At 31.8% G+C, this 19,553-nt stretch overlaps 2 protein-coding genes across 2 annotated transcripts; one reads left to right on the forward strand and one right to left on the reverse strand.

The window, feature by feature from the left end:
- The first annotated feature begins 12,125 nt into the window (after positions 1–12,125).
- Positions 12,126–15,024, forward strand: LOC105968060 (Major facilitator superfamily protein). The gene is made up of 4 exons (XM_012992667.2): positions 12,126–12,909; positions 12,996–13,213; positions 13,359–13,939; positions 14,013–15,024. Exons 1-4 carry the CDS (start codon positions 12,660–12,662, stop codon positions 14,890–14,892), a joined length of 1,929 nt encoding a protein of 642 aa, XP_012848121.1. The 5' UTR covers positions 12,126–12,659; the 3' UTR covers positions 14,893–15,024.
- LOC105968061 (uncharacterized protein At4g14100) lies at positions 13,025–18,050 on the reverse strand. The gene is made up of 2 exons (XM_012992668.2): positions 17,129–18,050; positions 13,025–16,179 (listed from the first exon to the last, which is right to left on the reverse strand). Exons 1-2 carry the CDS (start codon positions 17,601–17,603, stop codon positions 15,995–15,997), a joined length of 660 nt encoding a protein of 219 aa, XP_012848122.1. The 5' UTR covers positions 17,604–18,050; the 3' UTR covers positions 13,025–15,994.
- Positions 18,051–19,553: the final 1,503 nt, after the last annotated feature.

The following is a 19,553-nucleotide window of genomic DNA, read 5'->3' on the forward strand; positions in this document are numbered from 1 at the left end:
ACAAACATTAGGGTGATCTCTGTAATTACCGACATGTGGGGGCTTTTCGTAATTTAGCCTAAGTTTAGGGTGATTTTTGCAATTTATCCAAGATTATTGTTCTTTCTATGTGTTAATATTTGCTTATACACTGATAATATTGAAAAAAAAATATTAATGTCAATTTGATAACATAATTAAATATTAATTTCTAATATATTGAATATAAGTTTTTGTATTAGTATTAATATTAGGACTCCGATTCAAATTATAATTATGATTAATATAAAATTAGAATTAGTATTAGTATTAGGATTAGGATTATGATTATGATTAATATTAGTATAGGATTGTATTAATATTATGATTAGTACTACTATTAGTATTAGTATTAGGATTATGATTAGTATTAGGATTAAGATTATGATTATAATTAAGATTAGGATAAGGATATAATTATGATTAGTGTTAGGAATAAGATTATGAATAAGATAAAAATTTGGATAATATTAGGATTACAATAATGATTAACATCAACATTAGGATTATCATATTCATATTAGCATTAGCATTAGTATACATCAGAATATTAGGATTAGCATATTAACATAGTATTGGTAATAGCATTAATATTAATAGGAGTATCAGTATTAGTATGCGTATTAGTATTAGTATTAGTATTAGTATTAGTATTAGTATTAGTATTAGTATTAGTATTAGTATTAGTATTAGTATTAGTATTAGTATTAGTATTAGTATTAGTATTAGTATTAATATCAGTATCAATATCAGTATCAGTATCAGTATCAGTATTAGTATCAGTATCAGTATCAATATCAGTATCAGTATCAGTATTATTATTAGTATTATTATTAGTACTATTATTAGTAGTATTATTGGTATTGGTATTAGTATTATTATTGGTATTGGTATTGGTATTAGTATTCTTATTAGTATTAGTATTAGTATTAGTATTAGTATTAGTATTAGTATTAGTATTAGTATTAGTATTAGTATTAGTATTAGTATTAGTATTAGTATTAGTATTAGTATTAGTATTGGTATTACTATTAGTATTAGTAATAGTATTAGTATTAGTATTAGTATTAGTATTAGTATTAGTATTAGTATTAGTATTAGTATTAGTATTAGTATTAGTATTAGTATTAGTATTAGTATTAGTATTAGTATTAGTATTAGTATTAGTATTAGTATTAGTATTAGTATTAGTATTAGTATATTAGTATTAGTATTAGTATTAGTATTAGTATTAGTATTAGTATTAGTATTAGTATTAGTATTAGTATTAGTATTAGTATTAGTATTAGTATTAGTATTAGAATGGGTATAAGTATTAGTATTAGTATTAGTATAATATCACAGTATGAGTATGAGTATTAGTACGAGTATCAGCACGAATATCGGCATCAATATCAATATTAGTATTAGTATTAGCATTAGCATTGATATTAGTATGTATCATTATTAACATTAGTATTGATATTAGTATTAGTATTTGTATTAGTATTAGTATTAGAAATATTATTAGTATTAATATTAATATTAGTCTTATTGTTAGTATTAGCAGTAGTATCAGTATGGGTATGAGTATTGGTATTATATTAGTCTTAGTGTCAGTATTAGTATTAGTATTACTATTAATATTAATATCAGTATCAATATAAGTATGAGTATTAGTACGAGTATCAGTACGAATATCAGTATCAATATCAGTATTAATATTAATATTAATATTAGTATTAGTATTAGTATTAGTATTAGTATTAGTATTAGTATTAGTATTAGTATTAGCATTAACATTAGTATTAATATTAATATTAATATTGGTATCATTAGTATTGGTATTCGTATTAGTATTTGTAGGATTACGATTAGTAATAGTATTAGTATCAGTATATTAGTATTAGTATTAGTATTACTATTTGTATTAATATTAGTATTAGTATTAGTATTAGTATCGATATTAATTAGTATCAGTATTAGTATCGATATTAGTATCAATATTGGTATCAGTATTGGTATCCGTATTGGTATCAGCATTGGTATCAATAATGACGTATACATCGTATCTCTTTTGGAATATTTATAAGTTGTATTGTTGTTTGAGTAATGTGCATCACTAATTTAACGTCATTTGTAATAAACTTGCAGGTTATTTAATTTGAATATCTATTGTGTTACTTCTCTGCTACCGTGTTTGTTGTTAAGTTAGTTATTTTGTAGAAGATTGACATGGTGTAGTAGATTGCATTCCACGAAATAGATTTATACCATCTGTTTAAAATAATTTCACTTAATCTTCATATCGTGTTTTGCGCGCTCCGCGTTTTCTTCTTTGTAATATTTAATTAAATTTCACATGTTACAACTCAAAATTAAGGGATAAAGTTTATGTTTTTTTTATTTCCTTCCATTTTGTTTTACTTGCATTCCTGTTTTATAAAGAGATAGTTGTTTTCGTATTATTATTATTGTCTCAATTCAAAACTGACATCCGTGCAACGCACGGGTGAAATACTAGTTAAAACTTAAAATTCAATGGTGCTTCAGAGGGTAGGTGTTACAAATGGTATTTTAAAGACGCAAGTGTTACATAAAGTATAATTTAAGGGTGTAAAGTGTATTTAACCCCCTTTTTTTTTCTTTAGGTTTTTTTTTATTTTTATTTTATTTTTATTTTTTATTTTGCATTCACACCATATATAACTATAATATAAAAATAAGGGGACAATTTGCTATATTTCCCTCTATATTATAATTTATGTATATAAATTCAAGTCAAAATATTCATATTTTGAATAAATTAATAATATATATTGTGTCAAAAATATCCTTAGTCAAATCAAATCAAATCCCCTAAAAACCTTTCTATGAAAACAAATTTTCAAACATCTCTCTTGAAAATATTAACAAAAAAATTAAATAAATTCGCAAAAAATATATATATACTGTTTATTGTACAAACTCATACTCTAAAAATGGCACCGCCACTGTGCCACCGTCTATCGTGAACTACAAATTGCAAACTGAAGCCTATGAAACCGTGAACTGTAAATAGCAAAGTGAAAATTAGAAAATGTATTATTGAATTGCAAACAACAAAATACCAATGATTCCGCCAAATGCAAACAACAAACTGAATTTTTTTTTCCAAAATTTGCATTATTGAGTTGCAAACAAAAGACTACATATGACTTCGCCAAATGCAAACAACAAACTGAAGTAAAAATTCAAAACGAGAAAACAATATGTAACATGAAATTGCAAATTGCAAAATGAAAACAACTAAAGAAAAAAAACCGAGGTACTCACCCCAAATCCCTTGCCGCCAGCCCTAACTCCGTCACAAACCCTAGAGACGTCGTCGCGGTAATGAACCCAATCAATTGAGTGCAACCAGTCAAAGCCCTCGGCGAGGATGGTAGGGACCAAGAAGGAGATATTGTGAGGACGAAGCGGAAGGTGGATTCCGGACGCCGGTGAAGAGGTGCCTCAAAATTTGGTGGGTCGATTGTCGTATAACCACCACCCAAGATCGGGGCGAGAATCTCCTGAATTGCCTTCCATCGTAACAATTGGAGAAATAAAAATTAAATATAAACAACAAACAAGGTCTCCAAAGCGTATATGACAAAATTACCTCAAACTCTTTAAACCTAATTGTAACTCCAATTTAACTTCAATTTCATCGATTTTGACTTTTTCTTCTTTTAAACTTTTTTTTGCCGCCATTTTCCGGCGTTAACTTCTTATGTTTTTATTCTTGTTGTCTGCTTTTTCAGGCGTTAACCACTGGTCTGACATTGACTTTTTTTTTCTGACTGTTTTTTCCGCTGCGGTTTTCGGAGTTGATTTGTTTTTATTTTTCTTTCCGTTTTTTTCTACGTCCGCTGTTGAACGTTGACTATAATTGTACTATCATTAACAGTAATTACACTATCGCTGACAGTACAATTACTGTCAACCACATCAATACTATTATTGTTTTGGTTTTTTTTTTTATTTTGTTTCATTTGTTGACAAGTCAATGTAATAATATTACTATCGTTGACGATAAAATTACTGTAAACACAATAATGTTACTTCAATCACATCAATATTATTTTCTTTTGGCTTTTTTTTTTATTTTTTATTTATTGACTGATTAACATAATAATATTACTGTCTACTACTGTAATATTACTGTAAACGCAATAATATTATTGTGGTTGACGGTAATATTACTGTCGTTACACTAATGTTACCGTGGTTGACAATAATATTACATATTACTGTCATATGATTGACAATAATATTACATATTACGGTCTAGGGGTGGTAAACGAGCCGAGCCGACTCGTGAGCTCGACGAGCCGGCTCGTAAAAAGCTCGAACTCGGACTCGAGGTTTTCGAGCTCGAGCTCGAGCTCGCGAGCTCCAGCTTTCTGACGAGCCGAGCTCGAGCCGGATTTTAGTTGTTCATCAGCTCGCGAGCCGGCTCGCGAGCCAGAATTATTATTATTTCTTTATTTTTTTTATTTTTTATATGTTATTTTTATTTAAATAATGTATAATAATATAAAATATTATAGAAATAAATACAAATATTAAAAAAATATATAATCACAATTTAGTTTTTATTTTGTATTTTTTTAAAATAATTTTTAATAATAAAATAATAATTAAAAAATATTTAAAAAAAAAAAAAAAAAAAAAGAGATTGGGCTCGAGCTCGAGCTCGAGCTCGACAATATTAACACGAGCTCGAGCTCGAGCCAAAAAAAGAAGAACTCGACGAGCTCGAGCTCGACAAAATAGACTCAAGCTCGAGCTCGAGCCAGCCAAAAGAGGCGAGCTCGGCTCGAGCTCGGCTCGTTCACACCCCTATTACAGTCAACCACATCAATATTAACTATTTTGGTTTTTTTTTTTATTATATTGGTCTTTGTTGAACGGTCAAAATATTAGTATTACTCTGTTACACAATAATAGTGATTTTTGTTGTGGTAATATACTGTGCTAGAGAGTAATATAGCAATATTATTGTGTTAAACTGTAATATAATTAATATGACTTTCAACCACAACAACAATATATTACTGTTTAAACGGGCCAAAAAATGTTGAAGAAAAAAATTCAAACAAAAAAAGTCAACGCCGCTGGAGACCGACGTTGACTGCCGATCAGCGGCGACAGAAATAAGAAGAAAAAAGAAAAAAATAAGAGGAAAAGTCAACGTCGGAGACCAGCGGTCAACGGTGCCGACAGGCGAAATCATACCAAAAATTGAATTTTTGGTCAAAATTGAATAACCGGCGAAATTTATGGTCAAATTGAGGTTAAATTGAATTAAAATCATGAAATTGGAGCATACAAAAATGTGAGGATGTATTTTAGTCTTTTACAAACCTCTAGACAATATCTGGGATTTTTGGTAAAATGGTTTCTTATCTGAACCCCTTTATGAATAAGTAAATCATGATGAGCTTACTTATAATGGATTGTATTAATAAATTATATAGTTTAGGGTAAATTACAATCACCCCTGAGGTATGGTCAATTTACGAAAAAACCCCTCTTGTTTGGATAATTACATCTACCCCATCAACTATGATTTTTTCTTACACCTCCACCCTTAGGGCATCTCCGAACGATCACTATATCGCCATTTTTTCATCTAATTTAGGTGTTTATAGCCTCCCACCCGAAATTCCTATATCACCATTACATCTAAAATTATGGAGATTTGGTTTTAGCCTCCCACCGTGGTCAAACCCCATATCACCATATACTCAAATCCTATTTTTTCACCATTTTTTTTGGTGAAGAAATTTTCATCTCCCACCGATCTACCATTTTCCTATTTTTTCCACCAAATCCTATTTTTCCTACCAAATATAGAGGTGAAAATAGGATTTGGTGTAATTAACACCATTTTGTTAAGTAGCATATAAAATGAAGAGTTTAACTAATTGCACATGATTACCAACTTACTAGCATATTTATCATAAATATTAGGGGGGTGCACGATCCGATCTCGCCTCTTTTGGCAGGCTCGAGCTCGAGCTCATTGAGTTCGTTTTTTTTAGGCTCGAGCTCGAGCCATTTTATCGAGCTCGAGTTCGACCCTAAGCTCATTTTGTAGGTTTTTTTTTTAATATTTTTTTAATTAATATTTTATTATTTTTAAAAATTATTTAAATTTTTTTACAAAATAAACAATAAGTTGTAATTATATATATTGTTTAATATATACACATTTTATTTTTATTTATTTCTATAATATTTGATATTATTATACATTATTTAAATAAAAAATAATATATAAAAAAATAATAATAATAATAATAATAAATAAGGCTCACGAGCCGGCTCGTGAGCTCACGAACAACTAAAAACTGGCTAAAGCTCGAGCTCGAAAAACTCAAGTTCTAGTTTCTCTCGAGCCGGCTCATCGAGCTTACGAGTCGGCTCGGCTTGTTTACCACCCCTAGTAAATACATTGGTGTTAATTACTAAATTAGATTTTAAAATATAAATACATTTTATTATTAATAAAAACATTAATTCTAATAGTATAAATATGCTTATTTTTAATTAATTTGTATATTTTTTTATTAGTGTTGATTAATTCATTTATTTACTTAACTAATACGCTAATTGCTATTAATAAAATATAACAAGCAACAATAGAATGATTAACGAAACACACTTTAATTGATGAAATACAGAACAAGACATTTAATTGTAAACATAATTTTTAAAATTGATAACATAAATTTTAAATTATGTAGTTAAAAAAATTATTACTTAACATTGGATCTATAATTAATATTTATGAAATAAAATATAATAAAATTACGATTAACATTAGATTTATAAATTTGGGGCATATATGGTGAAAAGCCATTGGAGACCAAACCAAATCCCATTTTCTATAAGTGGTGAAATGGTGAAATATTATTATTTTAATATTTGGTCTAAATTTTGGTGAAACCCATTGGAGACCAAAAACACTATTTTTCCACAAAAAATGGTGAAAGGGTAAAATAGTGTGCTACCGGTGGGAGATGAACCCATTTTTTCACCACCAAAAATCGGATTTGGTGAAAAAATGGTGAAACCGGTCGGAGATGCTCTTAGAGTATCTCTCACCCATCACCAATCCCATATTTATCATCTAATTTTGGTGTTTTTAGTCTCCCAACCTAAATTTCTAAATCACCATTACACCTAAAATTATAGTGATTTAGTTTAGTCTCCCACCCTGGTCAAACTCTATATCACTATATCCATAAATCCTATATTTTCACCAAAATATTTGGTGAAGAAAGTTTCATCTCCCACCCATCCACCATTTTACCATTATTTCCACAAAATCCTATTTTTTGTATCAAATATAGAAGTGAAAATAGGATTTGGTGTAATTAACATCATTTTATAATTAGCATATAAAACTATTATATTAACTAATTTCATGTGATTACCAACTTATAAATACGCTTATAGTAAATATATTAGTGTTAATTAGTGAATTAGTTTTCAAACAAGGTTTTAATGAGACCCATGTTATCAGTGAAATAATATTTTTGGCAAAAAAAAAATATAGTAATGTTTCTATGATTAATTTATGTTGTAATGTTTTTATGATTAATTTATCTTGTAAGGTTTTTAGGAAATAATTAATGAAATTATTGTTTATTTGTGGTTTTATTATATTTATAATAATCTAAGTCGATTTTCATTCATGTTTCAATAAATTTTTGATATTTATCATAATTTTTAAATTATATACTTAATAAAATCATTGTTTAAAATCAAATGCATAATCAATATTTTGGTGATAAAATAGACTAAATTTACAATTAACATTAAACTTATAATTTGTAATATATTTGGTGAAATGCCATGGGAGACAAACCAAATCATATTCTCTATAAATGGTAAAATGGTGAAATATTAATATTTTATTATTTGGAGTAAAATTTGATGGAATTGGTGTGAGACTAAATACACTATTTTGTCACTAAAAATAGAGAAATTATAGAATGATGTGCTACGGGTGGGAGATAACACTATTTTTTCACCACCAAAAAATATGATTTGGTGGAAAAAGGTTGTTAAGGGTGGAAGGTGCTCTTATGGTGTTAAATTCAACATAATCATCTAGATTCCATGGAATGTGCTATAGTTTGTACTCGTTTTTGTGTAAAAATAGAGTTTTTGATGCACCACACTCTGATATATACAAGCCAAAATACACATATTATGATCATCTTGCTTCAAAATGTGGAGTTCGGATGGGATAAAATGGGTACAAAAGTGATAATAATTCATATAATCTCGAAGATTCCACTAAATTTGAAACCGCAAAGGCGGACGTGTAAGAAGATTTATTGTTGAGGAGGGTGGTTGTAATTACCCAAACAAGAGGGGGGTTTTCGTAATTTAACCATACCTCAGGGGTTAGTTGTAATTTATCCTATTGTTTATTATTGGGTAAATTACAAACACCCCCCTAGGTATGGTCAAATTACAAAAAGACCCCTCTTGTTTCGACAATTACAACCACACCCTTAGCTCCTCAAATTTAGTGGAATCTTCGAGATTATATGAAATAGTATCACTTTTTTACCCGTTTTATACCATTCAAACTCTACATTATGAAGCAAGATGATCACAATATGTGATTTTTAGCTTGTATATATCAGTTTGTGGTGCATCGAAAACTGTATTTTTGCACAAAACGAGTACAAACTAGAGCAGATTCCACATAATCTAGATGATTATGTTGAATTTGGCATCATAAGGGTGTAGGCGTAAGAAAAAATCATAGTTGAGGGGGTAAATGTAATTATCCAAACAAGAGGGGGGTTTTTGTAATTTGACCATACCTCAGGGGTGTTTGTAATTTACCTTTTATTATTTGATAAATTTGAGGCTACTGGATCTTAAAAGTATATTTTAACAAGTCCAGAAAAAAGAAACAACGCAGTGATTTATTCAAAACTAATATGAATAAGTGAACCTTTTTATTTTGGGCAAATGACAAATAGGTCCATGACAAGGGCACTTAATTAAAAGAGGGACATCAAACTTTTTTGTCTTTCAAATGAATCCAGCTCATTCAAACTTATTTGCAAATAAGGAAAATCCTTTTATATATACCAAATTATCCCCAATTCATTGAAACTCAATTCAACTCCAATTTCATGATTTACACCCCAATTTAGCCAAATTTTATCAATTAACCAATTTTAACCCTAATTTCAATTTTGACCCCAATTTTGACCCGCCACCATCAGAGACCCGCCGGTCACCGCCGATCTGCGGCGTTGACTTTTTTTTTTTATATAATTTTTTTTTCTTAAAAAAAATATTTTAATTAATATTACTGTCTTGGCTGCTAAAATACTGTCTCTAGCAGTTATTTAACTGTCGGAGACAGTAATTTAACTGTTAAATTGACTTTTTTTTTTCTTCAAAAATATTTTAATTAATATTATTGTCTTCGCTGCTAAATTACTGTCTCCAGCAGTTATTTAACTGTCGGAGACAGTAATTTAACTATTAATTGACTTTTTTTTTAATATTTTAATTAATATTACTGTATTCGTTGCTAAATTACTGTCTCCAGCAGTTATTTAACTGTCGGAGACAGTAATTTAACTGTTAACTGACTTTTTTATTCTTAAAAAAAATATTTTTAATTAATATTACTGTATTCGTTGCTAAATTACTGTCTCCAGCAGTTATTTAACTATCGGAGACAGTAATTTAACTGTTAATTGACTTTTTTTTAGAAATTTTTTTTCTTAAAAAAAATTATTTTAATTAATATTACTGACTTGGCTGCTAAATTACTGTCTCCAACAGTAATTTAACTGTCTTAGACAATAATATTACTGTTCGGGAAAATAATATTCATAATATTACTGTCATAAACAATAATATTACTGTCTGAGATAGTAATTTAGTAGCCAAGACAATAATATTAATTAAAATATTTTTTTCTAAGAAAAAAACAAAAATTTCGAAAAAAAAAAGTCAACGGTGGTTTACCGGCCGGAAAAAAAATTTAGGAAAAAAAAAGTTTTCAAAAAAAAAAAAAAAAAAGTCAACGCCGGAATCTGGTCGGAAAAAAAGAATACTTTTCTGAAAAAAAATACTTTTGGGGTTAATGTGAGATATATTTGTTTAAATCCGGGGTCAATGTGTAATATTAAGGAAGTTAGAGCATAATGGATGGACTTGATAAGAATTATATTATGGAGGGTATTTTAGACTAAATACATGGGGATGGGTTTAATTGATATATTGTTTTTTTTTTTTTTTTGTGGACCAATGTGCATTTAAGTCCCATGTCATGGGCCTTTTTGCCATCGCCCTTTTATTTTATACATTAATTATTACAATTAGTTTTCACTATTTAAAAAATAAAGGGTTTCCATCTTCAGTGCCCGAAACTAAATTTCAGGTAACAAAGCTCGAAATTTGTTTCAAAGCTCGAAATTTGTTTCGATTCCGGGATTCAAGCCCGAAATGACTATTAAGTAAAAAAAAATCTATTTCGGGCTACAAGCCCGGATAGAAGTCTTGGGCTTTGGGCCTGATTTTTATTCTTTTTGAAAAAAATACAATTTTATCTTTTAGTCAAAATCAAGGTTGTAAAAAACGGTAATCGGGTCCGAGGCGGTCAGGGACCGACTCACGATTAATCGGTGCGGCGGTGATTAATCGGTGATAAATTGGAAATAAATCGGTTTTTAAAATTTAATATAATATATTTGTAGATATTATTTATAAATACTCAAAACATAAATAAAAAATATTTAAACATAGTTATATCTCCATCATGTATATATTCTAATAACATAATAAAAGTTTAATAATAATAAGATCATAATACACAAATATCCTTATAAAATATAAATAAAAAGGCATTTTTTTTTTAATTTACATACATTATTGGCATATATCATTAGTTTTTTAACAATAATAATTAACATAAACAAAATAAAAGCATAAACTCATATTTTTTTTATAAAAATCCCAACTTTTATTTTATTTATAAAAAAAATAAATAAAATAAATAAAAATAAATATATAAACCGATTTTTGACCAATTTTTTGCCGATTTTTGCCACCGAAGTTTGACCCGCCTTAAAGGTTTGACCGCCTCAAACCGCCTCACAGGCAAAAAACCAAATTTTCAAAACTTTACACTAAAATCGTAAAGGTTTTGGACCGCCTCCGCCCGGCGACCGATTAATCGGCCGCCTCGGCCGATTTTTAGAACACTGGCCAAAATTATGGGTGTCTATATCAACAATTGTCGAATTGGTAACAATATTATTTAAAAAACACTTCAACATATAAATACTTGGAAATTCAGACAGTATTTGACAAAAATTTTGAAGGTTGAGACTTGTATTGAAAACATATTCTATAATGTTGAATTAAAGGGTTCAAAGTAGCAGCTGAAGTAGATTAATGTAACAAGGGCCATACGTTTTGACAAGTTGGGACAGTTATCTTCGGCCGTGAAAAGGACTGTAAACTATATTACAGACCACATTAAGACCAAAAATAATAAGGCTGGTCCAATAAAAAAATGACCATGGAGCGAAATGGACTCCCAATATTCGTCTTAAATACTAATGGGTCAGGGTAGTAACTGCATAGCCAGCGAACCAACATTTTTTTTCAGGGCAGTTACTAGTTACCCAATTCCCCTGATGGTGTCTCGAACTCATGACCAAATAGTCGTACGTGTAATGGGCTACCTTGTCTTGACAAGCCAGCAAACAACATTGTCTTTTTTCTTACGGAACCAATTATTTTTAAATTCAGAAATACTAGTAGAGTTTTACTCATTCTGAAAATTACTATATACCTTAATTAGAATAATATATGCATTCCAAAACTTAAATTCAATAACTAAAGGAAATGATGAAAAAAAAAAGAGTCCCATTCTATGAGTATAGTAGAATAAAAAAGAGAGATGGGGTATGAGCCAACCAACCACCCTCTTCTCAGCTGCTGCAATGAATGCTGCTTCTTACTGTGCTATTATGACTAATATTTCACTTGTCCCATTTTTCTTTCTATCTATCAGTGTGTGCTGTGTTAGTTGAGTCATCTTTATTGCATTCTATGCTATCACACATTTATTACTTTTGGCTCCCTTTTGCTTCAACCATACTACTTCATAGTATTATTATTATTATTATTATTATTTCACTCTTGGGTCAAGAATCATTGTAAACTTCCTACGTTGAAAAGTAATCAGTATATAGTGATTTCGCACTGCTGATTTTTCTGTATTAAATTTCTTCTTAAGTTTAATCACAACCATCATTGACCAGGAATAGAAATAATAGCTACTACCTAATCCTTTTTTACATGCACTAACTAGTGTATGCTGCTGTCAAAATATTCTGCTTATGTTAGTTAATCCCCCAACCATCATTGCAGCTGCATTAATGACCTATGGTCCTCTCTCTCTCTCCTCTCTCTCTCTCTAAAGTGGTGGTATTCTGCAATAATTCCCAACAGTCTTGACATTGAATAAATGAAGAACATGATGTTGATATACCAAATTTGGTGACCGTACATTTAATTTATTTCAGTATATATATCTGTTTCGGCTTGGAGAGAGACAACACAGTAATAGAGAAATGGATTCGAGAGAAATCAAGTCACCTGAAGTTTTGCCAGATACTCCGGCGAGTGTGGAATCAAACACGAGCAGATCTCATAGGAGGAAAAGGCTCGGTTTGTATTTCCTCGAATCCGACGACAGACGAACAGCCCTTGGAGGTGGCTACACTAGCTGTGGAGCAACACCGGTTAACATCCATGGAAAGCCCATTTCCGACTTCACCATGTCCAAGACTGGTGGTTGGATTGCTGCTTTCTTCATTTTCGGTACTCTTCTTTTCCATTCTGAAACAAAACTCTCTTTTTGGATTTTGATGGAAAATTTGATCTCAATTTAAATAATTTTTGTCCAGGGAATGAAATGGCAGAGAGAATGGCTTACTTTGGACTGTCGGTGAACATGGTGGCGTTCATGTTCTACGTCATGCATCGACCTTTCGAGAGTTCGGCAAATGCAGTCAACAATTTCTTAGGAATATCACAAGCTTCCTCTGTGCTCGGTGGGTTCCTCGCCGACGCATATCTTGGTCGATACTGGACAATCGCCATTTTCTCAACGATCTACCTTGTGGTACATATATATATGCATAGTTTTTAAGACTAAGATTCTTAAAAATGGTGATATTTCGTTTCTTGTTTTTAGCGGACGCTCTAACCATCTGAGCTAATTAACATGTCCATTAATCTCATTCTTTATTCTATTTTCTTTCATGGAGGGTCTAACAGGAATAACCCTGTGCGGAACACTGACCATTCTAATGCCGAATCAAGACAAATGCGACCAGATAGCACTTCTACTAGGCAACTGTGAACCTGCAAAGCCGTGGCAGATGCTTTACCTCTACACAGTCCTGTACATCACTGGATTTGGAGCTGCTGGCATTAGACCGTGCGTCTCTTCCTTTGGCGCAGACCAATTCGACGAAAGAAGCAAAGACTACAAGGACCACCTCGACAGATTCTTCAACTTCTTCTACCTTTCGGTCACTGTTGGAGCAATTGTGGCATTTACAGCAGTGGTCTACATTCAAATAAAACACGGATGGGGTTCTGCATTTGGATCATTAGCCATTGCCATGGGCATGTCAAACTTTGTTTTCTTTCTGGGCACTCCTCTCTATAGGCATAGGTTGCCAGGTGGCAGCCCACTCACCCGCGTGGCACAAGTCCTCGTCGCTGCCTTTCGAAAGAGAAACGCTTCTTTCGAGAGCAGTGAAATCGTGGGATTGTACGAGCTTCAAGGCAAAAGATCTGCCATCCAGGGTAGCGCCAAGATTTCCCACACTGAAGATTTCAGGTAACCACAATTCTTTATTTTTCTTTTACATGTAGAGTTTTACAGTAGTATATTGAACATTTCGAAAATGTAGGTGTTTGGACAAAGCGGCTCTGAAACTGAAAGAAGATAGCCTCGATCCAAGCCCGTGGAGGCTCTGCACAGTCACACAAGTCGAAGAAATAAAAATCCTTATAAAACTCCTCCCGATTCCAGCATGCACAATCATGCTCAATCTAATCTTAACCGAGTATTTGACGCTCTCAGTACAACAAGCGTACACATTAAACACTCACATGGGCCATCTCAAACTTCCCGTCACATGCATGCCCGTTTTTCCAGGGCTCAGCATATTCCTTTTCCTCTCTCTCTACTACTCGGTTTTCGTTCCGTTATCAAGAAAAATCACAGGGCATCCACACGGAGCATCTCAGCTGCAAAGGGTAGGCATCGGTTTGGCAGTTTCGATAGTATCTGTCGCGTGGGCTGGAGTTTTTGAGGGGTATAGAAGACATTACGCCATACAACACGGGTACGAGGCTAGTTTCTTAACCCCAATGGAAGACCTGAGTGCGTACTGGCTGTTGATACAGTACTGCTTGATAGGAATAGCTGAAGTGTTCTGCATTGTCGGTTTACTGGAATTTCTTTACGAAGAGGCGCCAGATGCAATGAGAAGCATAGGGTCCGCTTATGCCGCCGTTGCTGGTGGTTTGGGCTGCTTTGCCGCCACTATATTGAACAACATTGTCAAGTCTTTGACCGGAGATTTGGAGAAGAGGAAACCATCTTGGCTGTCGCAGAATATAAACACTGGAAGGTTTGACTATTTCTACTGGCTGCTGACTGTGATGAGTGTGATCAACTTCTGTGTGTTCTTGTATGCAGCAAATAGGTATCAGTACAGAAAAAAGCAGGTGACCGAGACAAGAGAACAAACAAATGTGCAAACGACCATAAAGGAGGGTCCTTAGTGAATTTAATCTACTTTGCCGCGTAGAGACGTTTTATGTTTAGTATTCGGTTTTGTAGTCTGAAGGTTATAGTTCGATTTTCATGGTGGTTTTAGTAGCTAATTTACGTGCCAAAATAGAAACCTTTATCAATTTTCGATGTTTAAACTAGCATGCCATGGGAATGTTATGAAATAAAAGCAAATGGCATATGAAGACATAGATGAATAGATATGCATATGCTATTAAATAGCTACATACCGGTGAACGGTGACAGCAGAAACTACGATATTGCGAGTATTATGGAGAAAATACAAAGCAACTATCTGAAAAGCCTCAGGACTGTCAAATAAGAGAGGTGCAAACAAAGTAAATAATCAGTCTATGCAAAAACTAATATTTTCAAGCAACTCAGGTTTCTCAAAATTGCCGAGAGCAGCTTTAGAAATATAGATCCAACTTCGGATTATTCAATGTCAAAGTCAGTGTTGATTACTGCATCAACTCTGTATTAACACTACTTAATTTATTTCTCAACCCCAGAATCGAAATTCTATCTTTATATGGTCACACACACAATACAACACGCAAGTCGTAAGTTTTCACTACGTTAACACTGCAGTAACACTATACATAATACTACATGCAAATCCCAACTCACAATTCTACTTAGCAGCTTTAGGAATGGCTCAAATCAATATCAGTCATCCATTACTCATCTTATCTCCCAATCCAGCATTAATAACTCACTAATATTCACATATACGATGCAACATATAAGTAATAATTCTTCTTAGACATAGTAAATGGGGAGTTAAATCTAAACAAATGCACCACCGTAAATCTCTTCAATACTGCCTCCGTCTATACGTGTAACTGCACATTACATTTTACAGTTAAAAGATTTTATTTTTTTGGGATCCATTTTTAGTGCATGTGTCGTGCAGTGCTTTATAATGTTCTCCGCATACGCATCCTTGAATTCTCATAATTTTTTCCCCATTTAAAATGACTTCAATAAAAATGTTACAATAGCCTAGTATCATTCGTACAAGATGTTATGGTAGAGACAAAAGATAAATTAATTCCAAGAACCAAATTAATAATACGAGGAATTTTACATTCAGAGCTGCATTGAACCTCTTAGGACACCTTCTGTTTGAGGTTCCGAATAGCCGACATCTACCTTGTAGTTGTGTCTGAGATCAGTTTGAGTGTCTTTCTTGTCAAAACAATATATAGGGGCTTGCCACTTTGCATCTTCGAGCACAGCTCCCACTTCAAATGTCATTACATGGATTGATCTACCTATAATTCAAAAGGTGAACATGACAAAGTAAATCCAAATTGCATTAGATATAATTCCAGAGATGAAATCAATTCAAAGAACATCATGTATGGTTCCTCCAATCCAAAATCAGCATTTCTTGATTCCGAGACGCTAGTCTAAAATGATCTTTTAATTGTTTATATTTCTCACCGCAAAGTAACTTTGATTGTGGTCCAAAAATCTATCGGCACTATACGAATTTGCTCCATTTCAATGTCTCACATTCAATAATTAACTTAGAACTGCTACACTACTGCTGATCTTAACACACACACACACACACACACACACACACACACACACACACACAATTTTTGTGTTAGGTGCAACTAAATGGTCATCATACATGACAGCAGGGGTTGATCAAATACAATAAGCTATACAAAAATTCGATCTAGATGAATTTTAAGATCCATTTTACGCAGCTTGTGAATTGAATGCTGAAAATAATGAGAGGGGCAAGTGGCTGCTTAAAAAGGAAATAATAACTTGGGCATTTTTTAGAACAGTCATACTAAGTTTAGCATCCATTAAATTATATTAATTCAACCTCTACAAACTAATACTATCGGGACTAGTAAAATTCTATTAATTTAGTGAAATATTAAATTATCGAACTAATAATTTAACACGTTTACTTCGCGCCGGGGCCGGGATAAATTATTATTTAAGCGAAATTATTAGTTTATCGAGATTAATCTGTATATTTCTGGGATTTCTGGGATTTCTGGAATAAGTAAACTTGGGTTAGACATTCTGCTTTTAAATCACAATTAGAGAAGTAAAATACTCCAATGATAAAAATAAATAACTAAATCGAGAACTGCAACCCAGCATCTAGGAAATTGAAATGCACTGATAAAAAATAATAATAATAATAATAATAATAATAAAAATAGAATAGAAAAAGATGAAAAAATTGATTACCAGTGTAGAAAACCCAATGGACAGGCCTCTTGGTAACGACATCCTCATAATACCAAATGAAATCAACCTTCTGCCACACGTTGCAGAGGAAACCGTCGACGTTTTCCTGGCCGAGGTAAACGGCGCCGTCAAGCCAATTAGGGCGGAGAATCCCGACCTCGAGCTGAGCCGAGCGGCACTTTTTGTTGGAATCGAGTGTGTAAAAGAAGGAGGTGCCGTTGTTCCACTCGAGATCGTACAAAAGCTCGCCGAGCTGGCTTTGTATGATGTTGAAGTTGCGGCCTTTGGGCCAATCATACCAGAGATCGATTAGGCTGAGGGACCCGCTGAAGTTTACAAGGAGAATGGAGTGGAATTGGAGCGGCCATGGAGTCGGTTTCGGGGATTCTGCCGCTGCGGTCAAAGATGAGCTGGCGGCGGCGAGGAGGAGGAGGAGGAGGAGAGTGTAGGTGGTGGTGGTGGAGAAAGAAGACATTGTTTGAGATTCACTGAAGAAGATAAATTGAGGTATCCTAAATTGGTTTAGATTGCAAAGGCTACGTTTGTCTCAAATTCTTTTCATTCTTTCCACCAAAATAAAATTATTTTTTTGAAATATTTTCAAAAAAACTTTCCCCTAAGCTATCCTTCAAATTCTTCTTTCAAAATAACTTTTTCCAACACATTTTAGACATGATTTGACTTGCTACAATACAAATTATCTCCTCTCAAAACACAAACAAACTTAATTTTATTTTCAAATTCTTCTCCCAAAACATCTTTCTCCAGAATAAAATGAAAATAGAAGCTCAAAAGCTTACCAAACATAGCCAAAGTGTTCACCACAATAATTATATTTTATAGGGCAATTTGAGTGTGCCACATTTCTAATTGTACGTGGATAATTAAGCTCACTCTTTAAAAACCAAAAAAAAAAAAAAAATCAATTTTCACTTGAGACTTATGAAACAAAAAAATAGGGCAATTTACAAATAACAATGGATACTTATTCATAAAGATGTTCACATAATAAACTCTTTTACAAAAAAGTCCACACATGGTCTAGTGGTTTGTAAAAGACTAAAATAGCCCATCATAATTTAATATGCTCCAATTTCATCATTTATTTTAATCGAACCTCAATTTGATCCCAAATTTCACAAATTATTCAATTTTAACCCAAAACACAATTTTATGGACAATTTTGTCTGTCACCATCGTTGACCGCCGGTGTCCGGTATTGACTTTTTTTCTTCCTGATTTTTCCGCCACCGGTTTCCGGCGTTGACTTTTTTCGATTTTCTTAACAACTTTTTGCCCCCGTTTAAAGAGCAATGTTGTTGTGGTTGACAGTAATATTAACTATATTACTGTTAAACATAGTAAAATTGACTATACTACAGTTTAACACAATAATTGTGCTATATTAATCTCCAGCACAGTAATATTAGAACAACAAAAGTCATTATTATTGTGTAATAGAGTAATATTAATATGTTGACCCGTCAACAAAGGTAAACATAATAAAAAGCCAAAAGAATTAATATTACTATGAGTGACAGTAATATTACTATAACAACAGTAATATTACCGTCAACCACAGTAATATTATTGTGTTTACAGTAATATTACAATAATATACAGTAATATTATTACGTTATTCCGTGAATAACTCAAACAAAACAAAAAAACCCGAAAAAAAAAATAATAATATCGATGTGGTTGACAGTAATATTATTGTGTTACAGTCATTTTACTGCCAACGACAGTAATATAATTACGTTGACTTGTCAACAAATCAAACAAAATTATAAAAAAAAAAAAAGTCAACGCCGGAATCTGGCGGTAGAAAAAATAATTTTTTAAAAAACAATTTTTTTAAAAAAAATCAAAATTGGATTTTTTATGTCAAGTTGATTAAATTGGGGTTACAATTAAGAATTTAGTGTAAAAGATTGGAGATAATTTTGTCTTATACATGAATTTTTCCTTTATTTATAATAAATATTAAAGGAGTGGGCTTATTGGCGAAAGAGATATAGTCCCTAAATCAAAAACCAAAAAAAAAAAAAAAAAAACCCCAAAATAGTATAATATTTGTATTTGAACTCACCGGCAGAAAGTCGATTAATCCAAATCGACTAATAAAAGTCGACAAACCAAGTTAGCTAATCCAAGTCGATTAATGACCACGACCGAATTCCACTATATTTGGAATTGGGCATAACTAAGAACATATTTAGTAAGGGTGCGGTACCTCAAATTTTAATATTTTTTTACTATTATATATGAATATGTGATTTATTGTCTTTGTATTATGCTCCTATAATATTTGAACCTTATAGTTTTATATAAAAAAGTAAAATTAAATATTTTTAGTTGAAAAAAAAAACAAAGAAAGATAATAAATGAGTTTTAACAAATAAGATAAGGAAGTTACGGATTG

This window comes from Erythranthe guttata, chromosome 11 (genome assembly GCF_056151865.1).
Source record: "Erythranthe guttata isolate IM_541 chromosome 11, IM_541, whole genome shotgun sequence".
NCBI classification, from domain to species: domain Eukaryota; kingdom Viridiplantae; phylum Streptophyta; class Magnoliopsida; order Lamiales; family Phrymaceae; genus Erythranthe; species Erythranthe guttata.

Bases quoted from the DNA above. Each gene is read 5' to 3' on its own strand.
- LOC105968060 (XM_012992667.2), top strand. From the start codon at position 12,660: ATGGATTCGAGAGAAATCAAGTCACCTGAAGTTTTGCCAGATACTCCG. The intron at 12,910-12,995 runs GTACTCTTCTTT...ATTTTTGTCCAG, and splicing joins TGCTGCTTTCTTCATTTTCG to GGAATGAAATGGCAGAGAGA. The intron at 13,940-14,012 runs GTAACCACAATT...TCGAAAATGTAG, and splicing joins TCCCACACTGAAGATTTCAG to GTGTTTGGACAAAGCGGCTC.
- LOC105968061 (XM_012992668.2), bottom strand. From the start codon at position 17,603: ATGTCTTCTTTCTCCACCACCACCACCTACACTCTCCTCCTCCTCCTC. The intron at 16,180-17,128 runs GTAATCAATTTT...TTTGAATTATAG, and splicing joins CCATTGGGTTTTCTACACTG to GTAGATCAATCCATGTAATG.